Consider the following 12,587-nt stretch of genomic DNA (forward strand, 5'->3'; position numbering starts at 1 on the left):
CCCCCCAGCTCTGATGCCACCTCCTACACAGAGCCACTCCGGGGAGGGGGCAGGGCCCCCGCTGGGACACGGCCCAAGTCGGAGGGCGGCGGGGAGACCAAGAGCCTCACCTCCGTCCTGCCGCCCACACCCATTTTAAAACAGGTGCCGGAGGTGGTTTGAAGTGTCTTTATTCACACGCACACGTCCACGCGTATATATACACATCCACACACAGCTAGGGAAAATGGGGCTTTTCCCGGTCAGTCCGCCTGGAAAGATGGCGGGGGTGGGTAACGGCACTCCCTTCCTCCCTCGCCCTTCTGTGTGGGGGATGGCGGAGAAGGCGGGGGGCAGCAGGCGGGGCGAAACCCACCCCCCGCCGGGAAGGCCCGGGGGGGGGGGGGGGGGGCCGATCGAGCCTAGGCGTCCCTGGACTCGGTGCCGGCGCCGTCAACCTTCGGTCGCCCCATCAGCAGCCCCCCGAGAGGACGCCGGGAAAGAAGCGGGGGGAAGGAGGGCCCGGCCCGCCTAGTTATCGACGAGGGGGCGGTGCTGCCGGTTCTCCTTGTCCAGTCGGCGCTCCCTGCCGCAGCCCGCCGCCGCGCTCTTGGCCGCCACCTTCGCTGCGCCGTTGACGGGCCGCCCGGCCCCCGGCCCCACCCGCTCGGGACGCTCGCCCGCGTTCTCGCCCGGGCCCGCGGGACGCTTGCCCTGAGGTGGAGGGGAAGGAGTCGGGGAGGGCCGGAGGGGGCCCGGGGTCCGCCTCCCCCCCGGCCCACCCCCGGGCCCGCGGCTCCTTACTTGGCGGGAGGGCAGGGGGCTGGGAGAGTTGTCGTCGTGGAGGATGGTGAGGGGGGAGCGACCCAGGGCTTTGGCGGAGGCTTTCCTGAGGGGGCCCCTGGCACCTGGGTGAGAAACAGAGCCAGGGGAGGGTCCCGCAGCCCATCCGGGTGCACCCACAGATACACCCACCCTCCAGCCCGGCGGGTACCTGCGCAGCGAGGAGTCTCCGGGCCTCGCGGGAGCTTGTCCGAGGCCTGAGCGGGCCCCGCTGGGGCGGGCGGCCCATCCCCTTCGGCCGGAGAGAGGCGGTGCAGGGGAGGAGCGGGCGGCGACTCTGCCCCCGAGCCCAGCCCAGGGGCGAGCGGGGAGGGGCCCTCCGGGGCGACCCCGGATGCAGAAGACGCGGCCCGCTTGGGGGTTGAGGAAAACTCAGGGGCTTCCGCCTCCAACTCAGCCCCCAGCTGCTTCCCCAGGAGCACGGTGGGCTCTGAGAGAGAGAAGTGGGCAGGTTAGGGGCGGGGATCACCCCAGCCCCCCACCTCCCTCCAGGGCCAAAGCCCGAGAAGCAGTGTGGCCTGGTGGAAAGAGCAAAGGCCTGGGTTCTAATCCTGTGGGTAACCTTGGCTGAGTCTCTTCACCGGGCTTATTTCCTCATCTATAAAATGGGGTTTCCATACCTGTTCGTCATATCTGTGAGCTCCATATGGGACTGAGTCCCATTTTTTTTTTTTCTTGGGATATCTGTTAAGCGCTTACTGGGTGCCAGGCACTGGGGTAGATCCAAGCTAATCAGGTGGGGCACAGTCTCTGTCCCACATGGGGGATGCCAGTCTCAACCTCTGTGCCTCAGTTCCCTCATCTGTAAAATGGGGATTAAGACTGTGAGCCCCACGTGGGACAACCCGATTCCCCTATGTCTACCCCAGCGCTTAGAACAGTGCTCGGCACATAGTAAGCGCTTAACAAATACCAACATTATTAACCCCCATTTTCCAGATGAGGGAACTGAGAGGCCCAGAGGAGTAATAATAACGAAGGCATTTGTTAAGCACTTACTATGTGCAAAGCACTGTTCTAAGTGCTGGGGAGGATACAAGGTGATCCGGTTGTCCCACGTGGGCTCACAGTCTAAATCCCCATTTTACAGATGGGGTAACCGAGGCACAGTTAAATGACTTGCCCAAGATCACCCAGCCGACGAGGGGCAGAGCCGGGATGAGAACCCAGGTCCCCCTAAACTCCCAGGCCCGGGCTCTAACCACTAGGCTTCGCTGCTTCTCCGTCCCCCAACTCCACACTCACCCACCGCGCCGGTCTTCATGGGGGTGCGGCTGATGCCGGGGGTGGGGGACCGGGGGTCGGCGGCCCGAGGCTGGTCAGCGCCGGCCGTCTCTCCCGCCTCCACGGGGGCTGGGGGACTCCGCTGCGGGGAACTCTCCACCTGCCAGAGACATCCCTTCAGTCCTTCCAATTTACTGAGCGCTTCCCTTTGTGCAGAGCACTGTGCCGAGCGTTGAGGCGAGGACAGTTTAACGATAAGCAGACCCACAGCACAGAGCCTGGGTTCCTTCGGCGGGGAGCGGGTACCTGGATGGGGGTGCGCAGGATGCCGGCGCTGGGGGAGCGCGGGTCCGACACGTGAGCCAGGTGCTTGTTGACCGGCGGGGGCCGCACCGGGGTGGCCGGGACGCTCTTGGCACTGCCCATGGCCGCGGGTCCTGCGCTGGGGAAGGAAGGGAGAGAAGCGGGGGAAGGAAAGAATAATAAGGGTAATTATGATGATATTTGTTAAGCGCTTCCTATGTGCCAAGCCCTGTTCTAAGCGCCGGGGGAGATACGAGGTCGTCGGCTTGTCCCACGTGGGGGCTCACGACCTCAATCTTCATTTTACAGATGAGGTCACTGCTGCGGATGCCCAACTTGTTTCGTTGCCTCCCCCCCTTCTAGACCGTGAGCCCGTCGTTGGGTGGGGATTGTCTCTATCTGTTGCCGAACTGTACTTTCCAAGGGCTTAGTCCAGTGCTCTGCACATAGTAAGCGCTCAATAAACACTAAATAAATAATAAATAATAAACAAATCAGTCAATGAATAAATAAGAGAAGCAGCGTGACTCAAGAGAAGCAGTGTGGCTCAGTGGAAAGAGCCCGGGCTTGGGAGTCAGAGGTGGTGAGTTCTAATCGCCCCTCCGCCGCTTGTCAGCTGTGTGACCTAGGGCAAGTCACTTCACTTCTAGGCCTCAGTTCCCTCATCTGTAAAATGGGGATGAAGACTGTGAGATCACCTCGTATCCTCCCCAGCGGTTAGAACGGAGCTTGGCACATAGTAAGCGCTTAACAAATGCCATCGTCATTAGTGTTCTTAATAAATACGGTTGAATGAGTGCTCTGCACGCAGTAAGCGCTCAATAAAAACGATTGAATGAATGAGGACCAGAGAAGTGAAGCGGCTGGCCCATGGTCACCCAGCAGACGAGTGGCGGAGCCGGGATTAGAACCCACGTCCTCTGGCTCCCCAGCCCGGGCTCTTTCCGCTAATTACGGCCGTTTGCTAAGCGCTTACTATGTGCCAAATCCTGTACTAAACGCTGGGGTGGACAGGAGCCCACGGGGCTGGGGCCAATCCCTGCCCCAGGCGGGGCTCCCAGTCTCCACCCCCCTTTTCCTGATGAGAAGCAGGGTGGCTCAGTGGAAAGAGCCCGGGCTTGGGAGTCAGCGGTCGTGGGTTCGAATCCCGCCTCTGCCGCTTGTCAGCTGGGTGACCTGGGGCAAGTCACTTCACTTCTCTGGGCCTCATTCATTCAAATGTCCGATTAGAGCCGTGAGCCCGGCAGTGGGCAGGGACGGTCTCTATCTGTGGCCCGATTGTCCATTCCAAGCGCTTAGCCCAGTGCTCCGCACATAGGAAGCGCTCAATAAATACTACGGAATGAATGAACTTCTGCAGGCCTCAGTTCCCTCCTCTGTCAAATGGGGCCGCGGGTCCACCCGGGGCACCACCCGATGACCCTCCCCCAGCGCTTAGAGCAGGGCTTGGCACAGCGCAGGCGCTCAAGAAGTAGCACCGTTCTCACCACGGGGGCAGGGAGGCCCGGGGAAGGGAAGCGCCTTGCCCAAGGGCACCCAGCCCACCGGGCGGGATTAGAACCCAGCTCCTCCTGGCCGCCCCCCCCTCCTTCCGGCGCCCCCCGGCGGGGGTCGCGCTACTTACTGGACGTCTGCGGCCTCCCCCCCCGCCCCTCCTCTTCCTCCTCCCCCGGCCGCGCTGAGCGGAGTCCGGCGGCTCCCGGCGCCGCGTTTCAAACCTCCCGCCCCGCCCCCCGCCCCCGCTCCCATTGGCTGGCGGGGCCCCGGACGCCCATTGGACGCCACAGACGTCCGTCGGCAGCCCTCCGTCCGCCGGGCCCAATCAGCTTCGAGGGACGCGCTTCGCCCCGCCCCCGAGGGGGGGTTAGTCCCGGGCGCCGGCGCCCCCTGCCGGCCGTGGCGGGCGCCGCCTCCGGCCTCTCCATTCATTCCTTATGCGAGCGGGGCGGGCCCCGCCCCCCCGTCGACGACCTCATCGCTCGACCATCGGGATTCGTCGTCATTGGTTCCGGGGGACGTCAATCACGCCTTCCCGCGTTGGGGCGGCTACTTTTCAAATCCCGCCGAGGCCTTTCGGGGGATTTGGAGCCGGGCCCCATCCGTCTCGACGTCCCATTGGCTGGCCGAGCCGCCCGTTATCGCACCGAGGGCTAGCGATTAGCCGAGAGGGGGGGAGGGCGGGGGTCGCCGGCGGTACAATTTGGCTTCGCCGCTCCACTCCAGCACGCGCCGGGTCTCTCCGGGCCGCGGATTGGCTGCCCCGACCATCAATTATCGGGCGCGGCTTTTCATTGGCTCGGGCCGGCTCCGCCCGCCTAACCCCGCCCAACCGCCGTCCGCCGCTCCTCCCCGGGTCGCGCCTGCGCCCGGCGCTGGCCGCCCATTGGTCGGCGCCCGCGGGGGGGAGGGGAGGGGGGGGGCGTGAGGAACGGTGGGAGCCGCTCTGTGTGGAAGAGCCGCTGCCGGTGTCATGGCGGAGCTGAGCGAGGAGGCGCTGCGGTCGGTGTTGCCGACCATCCGGGTCCCCAAGGCCGGAGACCGGGTCCACAAAGACGAGTGCGCCTTCTCCTTCGACACGCCGGTAAGCCGCTCCCACGCCCCCCCCCCCCGGCCCCGGCTCCCTCCGCCGCTCCCGGTCATCCCGCCGGGGCCTGCACCGCCCGGGCGGCCGCCGCGTCGCGGGGCCCGATGGGACTCGTAGTCCCCCGCCGCCGCCCCCGCCGTGCGGCTGCGGGAGCGCGCCGGCCCCGCCCGACTACCGCCCCCAGCCTGCCTTGCGGCGGCCGCCCTGGGGGGGGGGGGGCCGCGGTGCACTCTGGGGGCCGTAGTCCCCCCGCGCCCGCTCGGGCCGCCCGCCCGCCGACGCCGGACTACATTTCCCGAGCGCCCCCGGGGCGGGCGCGCGGGGGCCTCTGGGAGTTGTAGTCCACGCGGGGGGGAGGGGGCGGATCGGCGTGGCCGGATTCCCGCTGACCTGAACTGGTCGGGCGGTGGGGGGGAGGGGGAATCGTCCTTCCCACAATGCACCGCCGAGGGGGGGCGCCCGTGTGCCAGCGCAGGGCGGCGGGGCAAAGGGGGCAACCTCCCGGGGCTGCCCCTGCCAGGGTGCAAGGGGGGGGGGGGCTCCCACGCCCCTCTTTACTGCTGTGCTTTCCGAGCGCTTAATAATGCTGGGATCTGTTAATAATAATAATGTTGGTATTTGTTAAGCGCTTGCTATGTGCCGAGCACTGTTCTAAGCGCTGGGGTAGACACGGGAATCAGGTTGTCCCACGGGGGGGGCTCACCGTCTTCATCCCCATTGGACAGATGAGGGAACTGAGGCCCCCGAGAAGTGAAGTGACTCGCCCACAGTCACACAGCTGATAAGTGGCTGAGCCGGGATTCGAACCCATGACCTCGGACTCCAAAGCCCGGGCTCTTTCCACGGAGCCACGCTGCTTCCCTATTTGTTAAGCGCTGGGGAAGATACAGGGGAATCAGGTCGTCCCCCGTGAGGCTCACAGTTAACCCCCATTGTGCAGATAAGGCAACCGAGGCAGAGAGAAGCGCAGGGACTTGCCCACAGTCACCCGGCTGACGGGTGGCACAGCCGGGATTCGAACCCACGAGCTGTGACTCCCAAGCCCGGGCTCTTTCCGCTGAGCCACACTGCTTAGCACAGTGCTCTGCCCCCCAGCAAGCACCCCACAGATGCAACCCAATGAGCCGGGAGGAGACGGAGCCTGCGCCCCGACCTTCCAGGCGACGTGCCCCCTTCGCCCCCCTTTCGCTCCGACCCGCTCCAAAAACTCCAGCCGGGGCCCGGCGGCGTCCGCAACCGTTCATTAGCGCTTAGTCCGGTGCTCTGCACGTCGCAAGCGCTCAATAAATACTATTGAGTGAATGAATGAGTGAATGCTACGTGCAGAGCACCGGACTAAGCGCTTGGAATGGATAACTGGGCAACAGGGAGAGCGGCGTGGCTCAGTGGAAAGAGCACGGGCTTTGGAGTCAGAGGTCATGGGTTCGAATCCCCGCTCGGCCACTTGTCAGCTGTGTGACTTTGGGCAAGTCACTTAACTTCTCGGTGCCTCAGTTACCTCATCTGTAAAATGGGGATTAAGACTGTGAGCCCCACGTGGGACAATCTGATTCCCCTGTGTCTACCCCAGTGCTTAGAACAGTGCTTGGCACCTAGTAAGCGCTTAACAAATACAAATACCAACATTATTAGAACCTCCGCCAGGTGGGCAGGGCCGGGCCCGAGCAGGTGGAGACGCCGGGGACCGACCCAGAGGTCGGGTCAGAAGCCCCGGGCGCCTCCCCCCCCCTTCATCCTCGGCCCCCGGGCCTCGGACGGCCGAGCCCACGGGAGGCAGGAGACCGGAGGCCGGCTCTCGTCGTCCCCAAGGGGCCCTCGTGGCTCTGGGGGCTCGGGCCCGGGGAGGGCGGACCGGCCAGGGGAGTCGCCCCCGGCTCAGCCCCCCGACCCCCGGGTGGGCGTCACAGTTCCCCCTCCCTCCGCTCTCCCGCCCGCAGGAGTCTGACGGCGGCCTGTACATCTGCATGAACACCTTCCTGGGCTTCGGGAAGCAGTACGTGGAGAGGCACTACGGCAAGACGGGCCAGAAAGTCTACCTGCACCTCAAGCGCACCCGCCGGCCGGTACGTGGCCGCCCCCGCCCCCTCCCGATCCGACGTCCGGCCGGGGGTCCCTCGCTCCCCGGCCGTCCTCACCGCCCCCGTCCCCCCTCTCCCCCCCCCCCGGCCCGGCCCTTTGTCGACTTCACCCCCGCCGCTCTCGGCCTCGTTGCAGAAAGTAGAAGACAACAGTTCAGGGACCGGAGACCCCCCCAGGAAGAAACCCACCCGGCTGGCTATCGGTGAGCCCCCTTCCCTCTGTCCGTCCGTCCGTCCCGAGAAGGACGTTGAAGGGACGGGGGCTCGGCTTGGCCTGCCCTGCGGCGTGGGAGAGAAGGGGGCGGCGGGGGGCGGCGGGGGGGGGAGGGGGCCCGGGTCACGGCCCCACCTGCACGTGCCCCTCCCCTAGGCGTGGAAGGCGGGTTCGACATCCCAGAGGAGAAGCTCGACTACGACGAGGACGTGAAGATTGTCATTTTGCCGGATTACCTGGAGATCGGGCGGGACGGCCTGGGAGGGCTGCCGGACATGGTCCGAGAGCGGGTACGGCCCCCGCCGGCGGGGACGGGAGGACGGGGGGGGGGGGGGGGAACGGACAGAAGTGGGGGTGGCCCAGCTGACCCCCCCGACCTCCGCGGACCCCAGGTGACGAGCGCGGTGGAGGCCCTGCTGTCGGCCGACTCGGCGTCGCGGAAGCAGGAGGTGCAGGCCTGGGACGGGGAGGTGCGGCAGGTGTCCCGGCACGCCTTCAACCTCAAGCAGCTGGACAACCCCGCCCGCATCCCCCCTTGGTGAGGCCGGGGGGGCGCCGCCGGGCGAGGGGGCCGCGGGGAGGGGAGGGGGCCGCCCCCGGTGCCCGCTGACGGCCGCGCCCGCCCCGGCAGCGGCTGGAAGTGCTCCAAGTGCGACATGCGGGAGAACCTGTGGCTGAACATGACGGACGGCTCCATCCTGTGCGGCCGACGCTACTTCGACGGCAGCGGCGGCAACAACCACGCGGTGGAGCACTACAGGGAGACCGGCTACCCGCTGGCCGTCAAGCTGGGCACCATCACGCCCGACGGAGCAGGTGCGGCCGGACGGAACGGACTGGGGGGCGGGGGGGGGGGGCGGTCCCCGGGCCGGTAGCGGGGGCGGCAAGGGGGCGCGCCTGCCTTCCCACCCGCCGCCCCGCCCTCCCTCAGACGTCTACTCGTACGACGAGGACGACATGGTCCTGGATCCCAACCTGGCGGAACACCTGTCCCACTTCGGCATCGACATGCTGAAGATGCAGAAGGTGGGGCCGGGGACGCGCAGGGTCCCGCCCGGGGGGGGGTGGAGGCGGACCCCCCTCCCCCTCCGCTCACCGGCCGGCCTCCCTCCCTCCCTCCCTCCGTCCCTCCCTCCCCGGCAGACGGACAAGACGATGACCGAGCTGGAGATCGACATGAACCAGCGGATCGGGGAGTGGGAGCTGCTGCAGGAGTCGGGCGGGCCCCTCCGGCCCCTCTACGGCCCCGGCTACACCGGCATCTGCAACCTGGGCAACAGCTGCTACCTGAATTCCGTCATGCAGGTGGTCTTCAGCATCCCCGACTTCCAGAGGAAGTGAGTGCCCCCCGCCCACCCCCGATGAGCCCGGTCCGCCTCCGGGGCCGGGCCCCGACCCCGCTCGGGCCCCCCTGACCCTCCCGTTGCCCCCAGGTACGTGGACAAGCTGGAGAAGATCTTCCAGAACGCCCCGTCCGACCCCACCCAGGACTTCAGCACGCAGGTGTACGTAGCCGCCCCCGCCCCCCGCCCCCCGCCCCCGCCCCGGGGAGCTGCTGGGGAGAGGGTTCGGGGATTGGGGCGCCGTGCTCAGCCCCGCGATTGAGTCGCTCCCCCTCCCCACCCATCCCCCCAGGGCCAAGCTGGGCCACGGCCTCCTCTCCGGGGAATATTCCAAACCGGCCCCGGATTCGGGAGATGGGGAGCAGGGGCCGGAGCAGAAGGTGAGGCCGGAAGCCGAGCGGGCGGGCGGGCGGGCGGACCCCGGGGGCCGCGGGGGAGGAGCGGAGGGACCTCCCTCCCCGGGGGGCTCCCGAGGCCTCCCTCCCAGCCGGTTCCCGTCCCTTGTCCCCCATCCCCAGGGCATGCAGGATGGCATCGCCCCCCGCATGTTCAAGTCCCTGGTGGGCAAGGGGCACCCCGAGTTCTCCACCAACCGGCAGCAGGACGCCCAGGAGTTCTTTCTCCACTTCATCAACATGGTGGAGGTACCGCTTCTCCCCCCGCCCCGCCCCATCCGCGACCGCCCCCGTCGCCCTCGCCCGTCCCCGACCTGAAGCCGTGTCCCCTCCCCGCCGGGCAGAGGAATTGCCGCAGCTCGGAGAACCCCAACGAGGTCTTCCGCTTCCTGGTGGAGGAGAAGATCAAGTGCCTGGCCACCGAGAAGGTCAAATACACGCAGCGCGTGGACTACATCATGCAGCTGCCGGTGCCCATGGACGCGGCCCTCAACAAAGGTGCGGGTGGGCACGGGGGAGCGGGAGGGCGCCGCGGCCCCACTCCCGGCGGCCCCCGGGGCCGGGCCGACCGTCCCCTTCTCCCCCCGCCCTCCCCCCGGGCAGATGAGCTCCTGGAGTACGAGGAGAAGAAGCGGCAGGCGGAGGAGGAGAAGCAGCCCCTGCCGGAGCTGGTGCGGGCCCAGGTGCCCTTCAGCTCCTGCCTGGAGGCCTACGGCGCCCCCGAGCAGGTGGACGACTTCTGGAGCACCGCCCTGCAGGCCAAGTCCGTGGCCGTCAAGTGAGTCCCGTCCCCCCCGCCCGCCCGGCCGCCCGCCCGCCCCGGCGTCCGGGCCCCCGGCCCCAGCCTTCCGGTCTCCGTTCCCCAGGACCACCCGCTTCGCCTCCTTCCCCGACTACCTGGTCATCCAGATCAAGAAGTTCACGTTCGGCCTGGACTGGGTCCCCAAAAAGCTCGGTGAGGGGCCGCCCCGGCCGGGGGGTGGGGAGGGTGGGCAACGGGCCCGGGGGGGGGGAGGCGCGGGGAGGGGCCCGGGGTCGACCCGCTGGAGGGGGCGACGGGGGCGACGCCGGGTGGTGCCGTTGCAGACGTGTCCATCGAGATGCCCGAGGAGCTGGACATTGCTCAGCTGCGGGGGGCGGGGCTGCAGGCCGGGGAGGAGGAGCTTCCTGACATCGCCCCGCCCCTGGTGACCCCGGACGAGCCCAAAGGTAGCCTTGGTTTCTATGGCAACGAAGACGAGGACTCCTTCTGCTCCCCTCACTTCTCCTCTCCGACATGTTAGTGGCTCTTCTCCTGTCTTCCGTCCTGTGCGTCTCCCTGCTCGGCCGTCCTGCCCGGCCCTGTCCTCTTCCTCCTCCTCTTCCTCCTCCTCCTCCTCCTCCTCCTCCTCTGTGCCTCTCCTGTCCTCCCTCTCCCCCCTCTCCCAGGTCAGAGCCTCCTCCTCCTCCTCCTCCTCCTCCTCCACCCCCCCCTCGGGCCCGACCGCCGGCAGGGCGGGGACTTGGGCGGTGGCGGTGGGGGAGGCGTCCCGGCGGTGCCCCCCGGGAGCCGGGTGACCCCCGCGCCCTCCGCCCGCCCCCCCCCCCCCCCGGCAGCTCCCATGCTGGACGAGTCGGTCATCATCCAGCTGGTGGAGATGGGCTTCCCCATGGACGCCTGCCGCAAAGCCGTCTACTACACCGGCAACAGCGGCGCCGAGGCGGCCATGAACTGGGTCATGGCCCACATGGACGACCCGGGTAAGGCGGGGCCGGGGCGGGGAGGCGCCGGGAGGCGGGGCGGCGCGGCGGGGAGGGCACCCGGTGACCCCGTCGCCCTCGGCTCCGCCGGCCTCCCGCAGACTTCGCCAACCCCCTGGTCCTGCCCGGCTCCAGCGGGCCCGGCTCCACCGGCGCGGCCGCCGACCCCCCGTCCGAGGACTGCGTGGCCACCATCGTCTCCATGGGCTTCTCGCGGGACCAGGCCATGAAGGCCCTGCGGGCCACGGTGCGGGGGCGCGGGCCGGGCCGGGGGCGGGGCGGAGGGGGGGCGGGGGGCCGGGACCCCGGAAGGCCGAGCCCCTCTCCGCCCCGCCGCCCCCCCCGCAGAGCAACAGCCTGGAGCGGGCCGTCGACTGGATCTTCAGCCACATCGACGACCTGGACGCCGAGGCCGCCATGGACGTGTCGGAGGGCCGCTCGGCCGCCGACTCCATCTCCGAGTCGGTGCCCGTGGGGCCCAAGGTCCGCGACGGGCCCGGAAGTGAGTGCCCCCGGGGCCGGGCGGGCTCGGGGCCGGGGCCGGGGCCCGGGCCCGGGGGAGGCCGCTGACTCGGGCCCCTCGCCTCTCCCCCGGGTAGAGTATCAGCTCTTCGCCTTCATCAGCCACATGGGCACCTCCACCATGTGCGGGCACTACGTCTGTCACATCAAGAAGGAGGGCAGGTACGGGGCCGGGGGCGCGGGGGCCGGGGGTGGCGGAGGACGCCCGGGAGCCCCTCGCGGGGAGGCGGTCGGGTCGGCGAGCGCCCTCCTCTTCCTCCCCGGCCCAGGTGGGTGATCTACAACGACCAGAAAGTGTGCGCCTCGGAAAAGCCCCCCAAGGACTTGGGCTACATTTACTTCTACCAACGGGTGGCCAGCTAGGGCCCGCCCCCCCCTCCCCTCCGCGCCGCCCCTCCTCCGGGCGGGGGCACGCACGGCGCCGGCCGCGCCGTCGCCCGCCGGCGGGACGGGATGGGCCGGGGAGAGGGGCGGGGGCCGGGGGGGCGGGGGGAGGGGAGCCCCACGGACTTCGGCGGGGGGCGGCGGTCGGGGTCGGGGCCGGCTCCCTTGGCACCGCCTCCCCTTCTCCTCTCACGACCCCGCCCCGCCCCCCCCCCCACCCCCCGGCACGTCATCCACAGTGCTTCGCTTCTCAGTGTAACCTGGCCCGGCCCCCTCCCCGGGAGGATCGTCATGTGTGTGCGTGTGTGCGTGTGCGTGTGCGTGTGGCTTCGTGCATCACGTGGGGGGAGGGGGCGCCCGCCCCTCCGTCTCCAGTCCCTCGTTGTGCCCCTCCCCACCCCACCCCCCCCCAGTCGGGCATGTGGAGGGGGGAGGGCGGCTCTGTGACCCCCCCGGGGCCCCCCCCCCCCGCCCCCCCGTCCGTCTCCTGTCCGTCCCCCTCCGAGAAACGCCAAACGGTGGATGGGAATAAAGTCTAGAGGATGAACGACCCCGGCCATCTTGTCCTTGGGTTGGGAGGGGGCCGGGGTGGGGGGGGGGGCTCGGGGCAGGTTGGACCCGGGGGCTCGGACCGCAAGCCGGACGCGGCGGCACTGCCCAGGCCAAGCTGAGCTGCAGGGAGCGCCCGGGGCTGGCAGCCCGGAGCCGCGTCCGACGGACTCGTCGGTTCACTGGTATTTGGGCGCTTACTGTGTGCGGAGCACTGTCCCAAGCGTTTGGAAGGTACAGTTCAGCGATCTCTGCCCACAACGGGCTTGCGGTCTAGAAGGGGGGGAGCCAGACGTCAAAACAAGAGGCCTCGACATCAGTGGGTAGGCTTATAGATATGCAGATCTATGCACGAGCGCGGTGGGGCGGGGAGGGAGGATAGAGCCTCCCTGTGCCTACCCCAGCGCTTAGAACAGCGCTTGGCACATC

General features: G+C 68.5%; 2 protein-coding genes across 4 annotated transcripts; one reads left to right on the forward strand and one right to left on the reverse strand.

Moving 5' to 3' along the window:
* Positions 1-152: 152 nt before the first annotated feature.
* CDCA3 (cell division cycle associated 3) lies at positions 153-4,063 on the reverse strand. 2 transcript variants are annotated; one of them, XM_029054306.2, is made up of 6 exons: positions 3,974-4,063; positions 2,353-2,488; positions 2,068-2,206; positions 974-1,252; positions 784-887; positions 153-693 (listed from the first exon to the last, which is right to left on the reverse strand). In XM_029054306.2, exons 2-6 carry the CDS (start codon positions 2,470-2,472, stop codon positions 511-513), a joined length of 825 nt encoding a protein of 274 aa, XP_028910139.1. In that variant the 5' UTR covers positions 2,473-2,488; positions 3,974-4,063; the 3' UTR covers positions 153-510. The 2 variants fall into 2 exon arrangements, with proteins under 2 accessions (XP_028910139.1, XP_039766624.1); XM_039910690.1 differs by having other exon boundaries at positions 153-887.
* A 688-nt stretch (positions 4,064-4,751) lies between these two features.
* USP5 (ubiquitin specific peptidase 5) lies at positions 4,752-11,632 on the forward strand. 2 transcript variants are annotated; one of them, XM_029054304.2, is made up of 20 exons: positions 4,752-4,930; positions 6,871-6,996; positions 7,148-7,214; positions 7,382-7,515; positions 7,618-7,763; positions 7,857-8,041; positions 8,157-8,251; positions 8,369-8,562; positions 8,659-8,730; positions 8,861-8,948; positions 9,087-9,212; positions 9,308-9,461; positions 9,567-9,741; positions 9,830-9,918; positions 10,050-10,241; positions 10,560-10,703; positions 10,805-10,950; positions 11,052-11,205; positions 11,303-11,387; positions 11,495-11,632. In XM_029054304.2, exons 1-20 carry the CDS (start codon positions 4,820-4,822, stop codon positions 11,586-11,588), a joined length of 2,577 nt encoding a protein of 858 aa, XP_028910137.1. In that variant the 5' UTR covers positions 4,752-4,819; the 3' UTR covers positions 11,589-11,632. The 2 variants fall into 2 exon arrangements, with proteins under 2 accessions (XP_028910137.1, XP_028910138.1); XM_029054305.2 differs by having other exon boundaries at positions 10,050-10,172.
* Positions 11,633-12,587: the final 955 nt, after the last annotated feature.

The sequence above is a fragment of the Ornithorhynchus anatinus genome, chromosome X4 (assembly GCF_004115215.2).
Source record: "Ornithorhynchus anatinus isolate Pmale09 chromosome X4, mOrnAna1.pri.v4, whole genome shotgun sequence".
Taxonomy (NCBI): Eukaryota; Metazoa; Chordata; class Mammalia; order Monotremata; family Ornithorhynchidae; genus Ornithorhynchus; species Ornithorhynchus anatinus.